The 11491-nt window shown below is 35.4% G+C and overlaps 1 protein-coding gene across 1 annotated transcript; it reads right to left on the bottom strand.

Moving 5' to 3' along the window:
* Positions 1-484: 484 nt before the first annotated feature.
* LOC106052700 (beta-1,3-galactosyltransferase 1-like) lies at positions 485-10615 on the bottom strand. The gene is made up of 2 exons (XM_013208134.2): positions 9754-10615; positions 485-2327 (listed from the first exon to the last, which is right to left on the bottom strand). Exons 1-2 carry the CDS (start codon positions 9838-9840, stop codon positions 1305-1307), a joined length of 1110 nt encoding a protein of 369 aa, XP_013063588.2. The 5' UTR covers positions 9841-10615; the 3' UTR covers positions 485-1304.
* Positions 10616-11491: the final 876 nt, after the last annotated feature.

Genomic DNA, 11491 nt, shown 5'->3' with positions numbered 1-11491 from the left:
CGTATTAAAATTGTATATTGATAAATTGCATAAGTATTATATACATATAATTATATTGTCACACATTGATAATGACAGTCGCGCTAATGATTTCTACATAAGATGGTGCGCAAAATGTTCAAGTACGTCTATTTATGCATGCAATTATTCCTTACTGAATACAAAGAAACATTTAATTTGAATGCGGAAATTCCCACTGAAGCATATTCAAAATAAAAAACAACAACCTTTGAGTCAAGTGCGGGAACAACCAAGGATAGTGTTTTCAGAATAGACCAAATTTAATTTAAAGATGATTTATTTTTTGAAAATAAAAATGTAACGGTTACAAAAAAGTTTTCTCTGTGTTTTCGGGTGTTGAACCTCGAGCCCACTTTAAGCGTAATTATCCTCTCAGCAACACATCCCACGTGATTGGAATTCGCAAGGAGAGAGGAAATTGGGCAGGTCTAAGCAAGCCTGGAAGATGTCAGTCATCACTTACAGATCATAATTGAAAAAGTCAATAAAGAATACAAGTTTAACTGATGATAGTTTAAAACTTTTTCTCGCTGTCAGGATTGTAAAATTAAAAGTAAAGAACTAAATAAATATAATAAATAGGTTGATCCATAATAAATTTTGAGAGTATTGTATCTTGTCATGAAAAATGTAAACTCTGGGATAACGATTTTTTTTTCTTGAATTCAAATACTGTTATTGGAAGCGCTGAAAGTAAAGTAGTCTTTGTAGTTGGTATAATTAATATCAATATTTATTCTGCAATAAATAGTATCTCCGCAGAGTCACTATCTCAGAACGTATGGAAGATACGAAAAAAACACAAACAAGAACGTAGTTTGAAATACAAACTCGGAGTTTAAGCCACTGCCACAGTGGAGTTGAATAAAAGCCCTATGTACTCTATTGTGATATTATACGATTTATAATCATCTTTTGAGTCTTGCATATTTCCGGTCAGACAATGTTTCAGCTTCAGTTGACGCATCATTGAAAATGAACACAATCTCATTTAAAATGGAAATCCGATTGCACTCAGGACTCGTGTTGGTCTGGAGCATTGCAGCATTGCCTGTGTCTGCTAAAAGATTTGTGGTTGATCCTTTTGCTTAGCAGGCGGTAGACAATACTGAATTAAAGAGAATTTGGTGAATTTTATTTCTATTTTAACGAATAATATCCATGTCAGTGCAATAGCATTTGGCTTTTTGGCTTGTGACATATAACTAATATAACTCAATATCAATCTGGCTGGGTTTTTGTTTTGCATGGGACGTAATGGGGAAACTTAAAATAGTCAATTTTTAATGCGCCCATTTTCCTTTGTGCATGAATGCAAAAGAGCTCTCGTTTATAAGTCTAACTCCTACTTTAGGGGCACAAATGCCAGTAATAAAGACATCGTCTAACCATATAGGCTTTTCTCGAAGTGCCGCCTGATACAAGAGTTTCACAGTCAACATCGGATAACCCAGGAGTCCACCTAGCGCGAACGGCGGGAACCACCTTTCCGGGTATTCCTGTTCGGATAAGTAATACTTCTCTTTTTTATTCCTCGTCGGGGCGTCGTGAAAGCGCACGCGCCCTAGGATGAAGTTCGAAAAGTTTTTGTGAGTAGCTTTGAGAGACCCCGTGACCGCGCTCAGATTTACCAGGACGTCATCGTCGCTTCGTATGACGTACTGAGCCTGGGGGCAAAACGTGTTGGCCCACTTTAGCATCGATACTGCTTTGTATCGAATATTCTGGTAGACGTCTTCGAAGGACTCCTGCACGATATCTTCATACGCAGCCGATTCCCCGTCTATCTTGCTTTGCATTTCATCGGACTTTGTCTGTCCCAGGAAAAACAAGAGTCTCGCTTTGTTCTCTGCATTTCTGGTAAAATTGATGTAATCGCTATATCTTATATTTAAGCGGTTCTCAAAATTTCCAGGCGCAGAGGGCACCACAATTAAAATCTCCGTCTTAGCATTCACACACGTTTTGTCAGGGTTGTGGAGATAGCTGAAGCTGTGATTGTTTATAATCGGCTGGGCTATGAATGATAGAATCGACTTTTTATCTTCTTTGATGATACTGTCCATTTGTTGAAACACGATTCGGAGGTTCTCATAATGTTTATTGATGTAGTCATATCCAGTTTCTCGCTCTGCCAGCGAATTCAACAAGAGTAGTCTGGGGTCGTCTGTCGAGAGATAAAGCAAAGCGTCTGTTCGTTCCTTTGGCTTAGTGACAGGGTAGAGACCCCAAGTCATTAAAATCACTAGCTGCACCAAGAGAACAATAGTAAAACTATTTCTGATGGTAATACGATGTACAATTTCCTGAAAAAAAAATAGTTTAAAAAGAATTATTAAAGGTGTCAACAACCAGAAACAAATTTAATATATATATTTTTTGTAAATTAGTTTATAAGTTATGTTTAACCACTGCAGCATGCATTGCATACTTATTATAGTTGTCATTGAAAAAATAAGAAAAAGAAAAGGCGACGACATTTGCATTATCAGCTCGCATCGATGATCTATCATCCTAGCTATTCAGCCGTAGCTTTATATTTTTGTATTTTTATATTAGATCCACATGGAGAGGGAGCCTAAAAGAAGTGCCCCAGATTGCAGATGCCACATGGAGAGTTAGCATAAAAGAAGTGCCCCAGATTGCAGATGCCACATGGAGAGTTAGCATAAAGGAAGTGCCCCAGATTGCAGATGCCACATGGAGAGTTAGCATAAAGGAAGTGTCCCAGATTGCAGATGCCACATGGAGAGGGAGCCTAAAAGAAGTGCCCCAGATTGCAGATGCCACATGGAGAGTTAGCATAAAGGAAGTGTCCCAGATTGCAGATGCCACATGGAGAGGGAGCCTAAAAGAAGTGCCCCAGATTGCAGATGCCACATGGAGAGTTAGCATAAAGGAAGTGCCCCAGATTGCAGATGCCACATGGAGAGTTGGCATAAAGGAAGTGCCCCAGATTGCAGATGCCACACGGAGAGTTAGCATAAAGGAAGTGCCCCAGATTGCAGATGCCACACGGAGAGTTAGCATAAAGGAAGTGCCCCAGATTGCAGATGCCACACGGAGAGTTAGCATAAAGGAAGTGCCCCAGATTGCAAATGTCATACACAACAGTAGAAGGAAAAAGGGTGGAATTATAACGGCGCCCGGTGATTACAGATGCCCAACCTGTGAACGCATCTGTGTATCAAGGACTTTCCTCTTTAGTCACAGGAGAAGTTGCAAAGGGAAAATACTATCTCCTGATAATTAAAATTCCACAGATATACAATTCTTGGTCCTGACCACCCTTAACCACTCATTATAACCTATACAGACATTTTAAGTACAAAACGATCATTTCTTTCGCTTAAGGCTTAAGCAATAACAGCCATATATACGTTGCGTAACTTTTATTCGTTCAATTTAAAGACTGTAGTTAATGGTAACTTATATTAATGGTAACTTATAAAGAAAAATTGTAAAACGACTAGATCTAGAACTACAAGTATGTCTCTATTTTAAGGCAAAAATTAAAAGTCTTAAAAATCTATTGAAAGTGTGAGAGTATGTGCATGTTGTTTTTTTTTTTTTTGGAGTGCGGGGGGGGGGGGTTGGTGTTGGGGGGGATATAAATGAGTTTGTGAAAATTAGTTACTCTAAATAAGGTATCTCTCTGGATCTATGAATGACAATATACAAAAAAATATGTAAAGAGTAGAATGAGTTTTTTTGTTTCTTCTTTTAAGCTGTGACACGGGATGGGAAAGGGGAGGGGGGGGTTCATTGGTAAATATTGTGTGTATATGTTGCGGGGGGGCATCATAGGGTAGGCAGATGGAAGGCTACAACTGATGGGCATAAGAAGTGCTTGTGTATACTCTGTAATTGGGGTTTGAAGGACCCATCGTTCAAAGGGTGAAATAGAAAAATAATTAAAATATGAAAAAAAAAGTAATAAAAAAAACAACAAGGTTACAAAGATATTTTGTGTGAAACACAAACTCAAAATCGGCCCCCAAAGTTGTCCACCTAGAGTCCTCACCAGAATTTGATCACGGGACTTCCAGTTCTAAGTGTTTTACCCCTCAGCCACAGCATCTCCATATATTCATTTAGCGTACACTTATATTTTTTAAAATAATAATTATTAACCTTATCCATACATTTAAAATTAATAACATTTTACAATGTAATAAAAAGAAACTAAAAAATATTTATTCTTGTAACAAAATTAGATAAATTGGCAACACGAAAAAACAATTTTTGAACTTCTTTAAGCTACATTTGTGTACAGATGACAAGACTTTCCCTTCGCAAAATAAAAGTAATATCTCCATTGTCATTTGTCATACAAACTAGACATTGATCTAGTTACATCTAGACCTAGTTTTAGATTCAAGATATAAGTCTAAGCCTAAATCTAAAAAATAGATCTAAGGCTAAGTCTCTAAGCCTAGATCTAGAAATAGATCTCAGTCTCTAAGTCTAGATCTTATCTTATCTTATATAATACAGATGTTACTTCAAAAAAGAAGATGATTACGTCCTACGCGTTATGCATTTAGTCATGCATATTAACCAATGACCTAAATTCTGCCAAGTCACTGGTTTTCCTGGCTAGCTCAGGCAACCCATTCCATGCACTAATAGCACTAGGGAAGAAGGAATATAGAATCTTGATATAGAATCTACTTTATCTAGACTAGAACTCGTATTATAAATATAAATATGTATAGCTCTGGCCTCTATTTATTGTAATTTAGATTGTTGTCAAGTGTAGCCTAATGAGGATGTGTGAAAACTGCGCGGTATAAAGTATTTTTTTAAAACTTACAATTGAAACGAAGTTCGTATTAAAATTATTTTTAAAAACAACATTTGAATCAGTATTCTATACCAAGAGTTAGTTAATAAATGGAAAATCTATTTTATAATGATCCATTGATACTTTTTCAATCGTGACATTAGATGCACTTTTTTTTGTACCAATGCGCGAATGTATGTATGAAGCTTGATGTATTAATGAAGAAGCTTGTGAACATTTTAATTAGACTTACTTCCCATGAAGTTTTTCATTGAAAAGTGGTGTAATTTTTGACAAATCAGCTTGCATATATAATTTTAAAAATTAGATAGTTCACTTTCGGAAAAGAAAAAAAGTAGCCGTTGCATCAGAACTTTGAATAATATAAATATATTATGATGTCCGATTTTCATTTTCTCTTCTAGTTTCTGAGATCTAAACGACACGGACGGACAGACTGACGGACAGACGGACGGACAGACAGGCACACAAAACTAATAGCGTCTTTTCCCCTTGCGGGGGCCGCTAACAAAGCTTATATTAAGTGTAATTGTATCATTTAGTTTGGATCAATCATATTCTGTTATAGTATATAGCTCCTAGAAATAATAAATCTGATCATAAGACTGAAGATCATGCAACCTTTCAGAATTCGGAAATCCGAAAACAATAGATATACATGTTTTCAAGTTACATGAAGTTATTTCATTTTTGCAGTCTATTTATGATTATGATATATCGCAGGAAGAAAAAAAAAAGTATTCTGTATACCAGTATTACCAGCGTTTTTCAAACTGTGGAATGAAGATCTCGGGGGAAAAAAAAGGGGTGGGGGTGAAAGAGCCGACTTGATGGCAATTAGTTGCGATGGAGAAATATTTTTTTCTTGTTTAATTTGTTTCCTTTATTTTAACATTTTCAGTTTTTCTTTCAGAATTGAATTAATACTTCTTAGCCTAAGCCTTCCACGGGAAGGGATGAGGGTTAGGGTCAGAAAGGTTTCAAACCTGGGATCATCAAAGCGTAAGTCCAGAGTGTATACCACTGGACAAAGCAGCAGAAAACAACACAAAATATGTCGTATTCGCAATTCCATTTTAAATCTTGATTTTAGTTTTAATAAGTATACACGGCATTATTTCCGTGTCTAAAAAAAATTCTAATCTTTTTCCCAGGTGAAAAGCTTCATGTCGCGTTTGCATACATCTGTATACATTAGAATTTGGATGACCAGCGGCTCTCCTGCCTTCTGTTAGATAACCACACAGAAGGTCTTCTATAAGTAGACCAAGGACCAATATACAGCTGTTTATTTACATGGCGACATAACAAAGACAATATAACATCTGCCTTGAGCACAGCATCTTCATCAGCTCTAGACTTGGGCGGGACTTCCTTCATCTCTTTTTAATGTCAACATCCTTCTCAGTCTAGTCTCTACTAGTGCGCACATACAGCTTTATATTGATACAATTTTTTGAACTGATACAACTGAACTATGTTTAACTTGTCTCTTATCAACCCTAAGACCCGCTCCAAACTCGTTGATCCCGACTAACAATTATTCCATCAATTTATACATTTTTAATCGGCTTTTCTAGAATCATACAACTTCTTTTCCAAATATTTTCCATCTACAAACTTATGTTCGCGACTTTTTACAAAGATTATATCAACTCACTTTGTCTCTGTCTGTCTGTTAAAAAGTTTGAACATGTTATTTTCCATTCTTGGATCAAGTTAAGACTTTGCACAATTATTCATTGAACCTAGCAAGACATGCATCAATATACAAAATTAACCATTTAATTAATTGTTAATGATTAATTATTTTTATTGATATTAAAATAAGAGAAATAAATGCTACTTAATGATAGATATGTATATATGGATTTAATCCTTATTACATTGGACACGTTTTTGTCTCCCACTTCCCATTCTCTGATCAAGTTGAAATTTTGCATAATTATTCATCGCCAACGACAATATATAAATCATTTAAAAAAATAACCAAGTAGTTAAACATTTAGGACTAATTAATTAATTTTTTGCTATAGCCGAAGGGAGGCTAAGCCCTTTAATTTTCAGATGAATGGCAGTTGTTAGCGGTTCTTCCCCTTAAGGTTTGGTTTTAGAGGTTTTTCTTTTTTTTTCTATTGCTTGTTTCTTGTCCTCATTTTCTGTTTGGTTCACGGCTAGCTTGCAAGCGATTACTATGTCACTCTCTTTAGCCATGATCTTTTCTAAAATGGAACTGAATGAGGTCAAAGGTAACTCGCTACATCTATCCGTGATACATAATATACTAAAATATTAATAGATTTAATCACTTTTTTATTATTGTTTTACTTTTGGTGACATTGTTTAACTTATGTCTTTCTTTGTACGCTCTGACCTCATGACAATAAAACTCTAAATCACTTTTTTGTCTTGGAACAGGATGTGCATAACACTTTACTAAAGTCACGCAATGCCAACCAATATGTAACACGCACATACAAAATAGTTTAGGTTAAGCATTTTTTTTTAAATTTTTTGTGAAAAATTTCTGGCTTAACATGTATACTAGCTACAAATATTAATAAAAAAGAAAGACACTTTGTTTTATTATAAATAACTAGTCTTATAACTTTAAAATTTCCGCAAAAGAAATTATTATTTTACGGGCAAGCATTTGTTAGGCTTGTACTTTTATTTTTGAGACTGTAACGTCAATGGAGACATGGCTGCTGAACGGTAAGGCGCTTTGCTTCCGAGCTTGTGGTCCCGGGTTCGAATCCTGGTGAAGACTTGGATTTGTATTTTCGGGATCTATGGGTGCCTCTGACTGCTTCTGAGTCAATTCAGCTCTAATCGGTGCTTGACATTAGCTCGGGAAAAGTAAAGGCGGATGTTCATTGTGCTGGCCACGTGACACCCTCGTTAACCATGGGCTACAAAAGCAGATGACCTTTGCCTCTTCTGCCCTATGGATCACAGAGTCTGAAAGGGGAGCTTATAACGTCAATGGTTTTGATGATACATACTTGTTGTAAAGGCACTTATATGACTTTGTCCTAGCATAAAATTTTCTTTTTCTTTTCATTTTTTAGTATGCTTTTAGTTAAATCAATATCTTATACAACAGCCAACAAGACGGAACGACAAGGGCTTCAGAGGGCACAGTCGTCATAATTGGGTATTCCACAATATCTGCTTCACTGGAGACAAAAGTTATGATTTATATTGTAGAGCGAATAATGTGAGCTCCAACTGTCATTTTTTTCCCAGGAAAATTGCTTGCATTCAGGCCTATATTATAAACACTATACTCCGTCATTAACAAGCATAAGTGACTAATTTTACACTTATATTCTTTGACAATACGTTACTATAGTTTAGTTATCGATATCAAATTATTCCGTATTTTCATCTTTAAACAAATTTCAAAAATATCAACAAGAAGTTGGCCATGATTTTAAAATAAGAAAGTAATTTACTAGAAACGATTATTGAAAATCACTTTTTAGACTTATTTTACATTTAGTTTTCTTGCTGAAACAGACAAATCGTCGCGATCTTGAAATCCCTATTGTAATTAATAAAACAAACAATCTCCGCATTTACGAAAAAAAATGTTGTTCCGGATTTTTTAATGAACAATAATTAAAATCTATTTTTATGTAAAATCTCATTTCTCTCTTACTGTACATTTAATTTTCTAGCTAAAACGTTAAAGAAATCAAATTAGCGTTAATATCATGTTTCGATTTTTAAGGAAACCAACTTCCAAACACCAAAATATGGTATGAAAATCTCTCCACAATGCTGTGGTACATCTAATTTCTATACAAGACCATCCCAAAAACTCAATTGTCGGTATTACATTTGTCTGGAATTCTCTTTTTCTCTTACTATTTATACAAACATCAGGAACAATCAATTATATATACTTAAATCTATTGCGTTCATACTTAAAACTATTGGTAAAGGTTAATCAAATTTTTAATAGCTTTTAGTTCCATCCGCTAAAGAAACAGATGACTATTACATTATCTATTTCCTTGATGGCAAGTTCTGAAATGGGACATTCACATACATTTTATCAGCCCGCTTAAAAAAATTATAAATAGTTTTTAAAAAAAGAAGCAAGCTATTTTTTTTTAGTTTTTAAATCTATCTCTTCGACTGACCAAAAGCAAACATGATCAGTTTAGAAACGAAGTCTTTTTTTTTTTTTTCTTTACATTAAAGAAATTATTCTTTATCATCATAAACACTATTTGAGTGCAGGCTTGAGAGGTTCAAATCCTATCTTGCAAAAGTCCTTAAAAGCCACCATGCTAAATTTTGTAGCGCATGTATGTCACCAAAAAGATCGTGAAGAAATCGTATCTAGAAACTTCTTTTTTTTTTCTACTTTTTCATATCAACATGGCAATTCGCTAAAAAAAACAACTATTGCTGAATTCGTTTAGAACTGTTTCTATGTATATTATAACATCAAGACAACAATATATTTTTTAGTTCCCCTTTCAGACCTTGTGGTCTATAGGGAAGATGATGTAAAGAGCATCTGTTTCTGTGGCCCATGGTAAATAATTGTGTCATATGTCCAGCACAATGACCAACCGCCTTTACTTCTCCCGAACTAATGTCAGGTCCCCACTAAGAGATGGGTGGACTCAGAAGCGCCCAAAGATCTCGAAATAAAAATCCCAGTCTTCACCAGGATTCAACCCTGGACGCCCGGTTTGGAAGTGAAGCTCTTTACAGCTCAGACCTTTACAATAAAACGACAGTTAAACTGAATTAATTACAAAAAAAAAAAATAAATTTTATTTATTATAATTTTGTATTGCAGTAGTATATAAAACAACAACATGGCACTCTCTTAGGCTTCTGGTTGTTTTATTTTATATTAATTACGTTAACTGGCTATAATCTTAAACACTTATCATCCATACCTTAAATTTATTTTGCTTGTAATTCATTGAATTCCTTAATAATGTGAACCACTTCCAGCACTCATTATCACCGTCAAACTCATCCATAGTAAAGTTGTTCTTTATTTTACACCACCACAGATGAATCTTATTACATTCGAATCAAGAATATTTATCAACCGTTCTTATTTTATCATTTGTATCCTATTCTCCCATCAGAAAAAGATCCACTTTTTTAATAAATCAAAACGCCCAACAATGCCTGGAAAGTTACTGGAAGCGTTAGCCTAGTCATGACACGAGTCGCTGATTCATCTCAGCATTCTCAATTACGTTTAGGATTTCAATTATATTTCAAAAAAATGCTGGCATCCATCCATGCGTGGTAAACGGTTAAGGCCAAGATTTCTAGAGACCAAGAAGAGGTTTTAAATACTATCAAATGCAGTATTTATGTAGTGTCATTGATAAAACAAGAAAATAAGGTATGTAATAAGGTAATAAATTCTAAATGACATATTTTCCTGATATAATTAAGAAAACATTAACCAATGACGACAACGGAATATCAAGGATATAAGGACGCTATGATCCTATCGCTTTTCTGGACAAGTTGAAAAGGGGGGAGGAGGAGAAAGACCGGGGTATGTCTGTGATTGTATTTTAAATTTATAAACACAAAGACGACCTCAATGTGAACTTTTATGCTAAAGCCTTACCAGGCTCTCAACCCAACGCGGTAAAAACACTGCTACTGAAAGCGTATATGAACATGGAAGATTGTATAGTTATCTATCTATCTATATAATTCTCTTCATGGCTCAAGAGTTTGGACACGCAAGGAGTAGTAAAGAAAAGATCATTCTTTTATTTCTGCAAGTCGGACGAACTAGAGTTACCCTACGAAAAAAAAAGAGGGGGGAGAACAAGTAGTATTCACCCGTCACAAAATAACAGGGCCGGATTGTTGTGACCAAGAAAGATCACTCTTTTTTTTTTTATTTCTACCTCACGTAAATTTAGCGGCGAAAAAAGAGGGAGGGGAAAACAAGTAATCTACTCTGTGTTCACCCGTCACTAAATAGCAGGGTCGGACTTAACCATTGTGGGGCCCTATGTAAAACGGAATTCGCGGGACCCAGATTGGGTAGGGATAGGGCTCATAAGTGAAGATTAAGAGTTTATATAAAAAATACATTTGTCTTTGCATTTATTCATTGTTTTCTATGTACAGAATTACTTTACTAGCCTTGCGTGTAGCGAAGTCATACAGTATATCATAAAAATTCTATTTCCTACATAGATCAGGCTCAATAGAAAGAATTACCAAATGTTTCAATCTATCTACGAGAATTGTTGACCTTAAGTAATTCTTCTTTAGTTTGAGGCGCGAGAAGCTTCTTTCACCAGATTCAAAAATTGCGGGATAGTGCTGTTTTTTTTTATCGCGCGTAGGATTGTCGTTTTCCATATTGAATGACACTCCAAAACGACACTTTTGTCTATATATTTCAGGCACTGGCGGATCCAGGGGGGGGGGTCGGTAGGGGCGATCGCCCCCCCCCCTTTACTCGGCCGACCTCCCTTTCCACCGAAGGGGGGGGGGGCGGACGCATTTGAGTATAGAATTCACACAATTTGTTTACGAATGTATTACTTATGTTAATAATATATACTAATTATTATATTTCAAACTATTTTTAGATTATTTCGCTCCCCCCTCCTCTAGTACGTTGGCCGATTTGGTGGGGTCGGGAGG

The sequence above is a fragment of the Biomphalaria glabrata genome, chromosome 18 (genome assembly GCF_947242115.1).
Source record: "Biomphalaria glabrata chromosome 18, xgBioGlab47.1, whole genome shotgun sequence".
Classification (NCBI taxonomy): Eukaryota; Metazoa; Mollusca; class Gastropoda; family Planorbidae; genus Biomphalaria; species Biomphalaria glabrata.
The sequence above is the reverse complement of the archived record's forward strand: the minus strand, read 5'-3'. Positions and strand labels throughout refer to the sequence as shown.

What these genes read in the sequence shown, in the direction of transcription:
- LOC106052700 (XM_013208134.2), bottom strand. Translation starts at nt 9,840, where the DNA reads ATGGATGAGTTTGACGGTGATAATGAGTGCTGGAAGTGGTTCACATTA. An exon ending in ACAAGCAAAATAAATTTAAG is followed by an intron (nt 2,328 to 9,753) that starts GTATGGATGATA and finishes TTTTTTTTTCAG; the next exon opens with GAAATTGTACATCGTATTAC.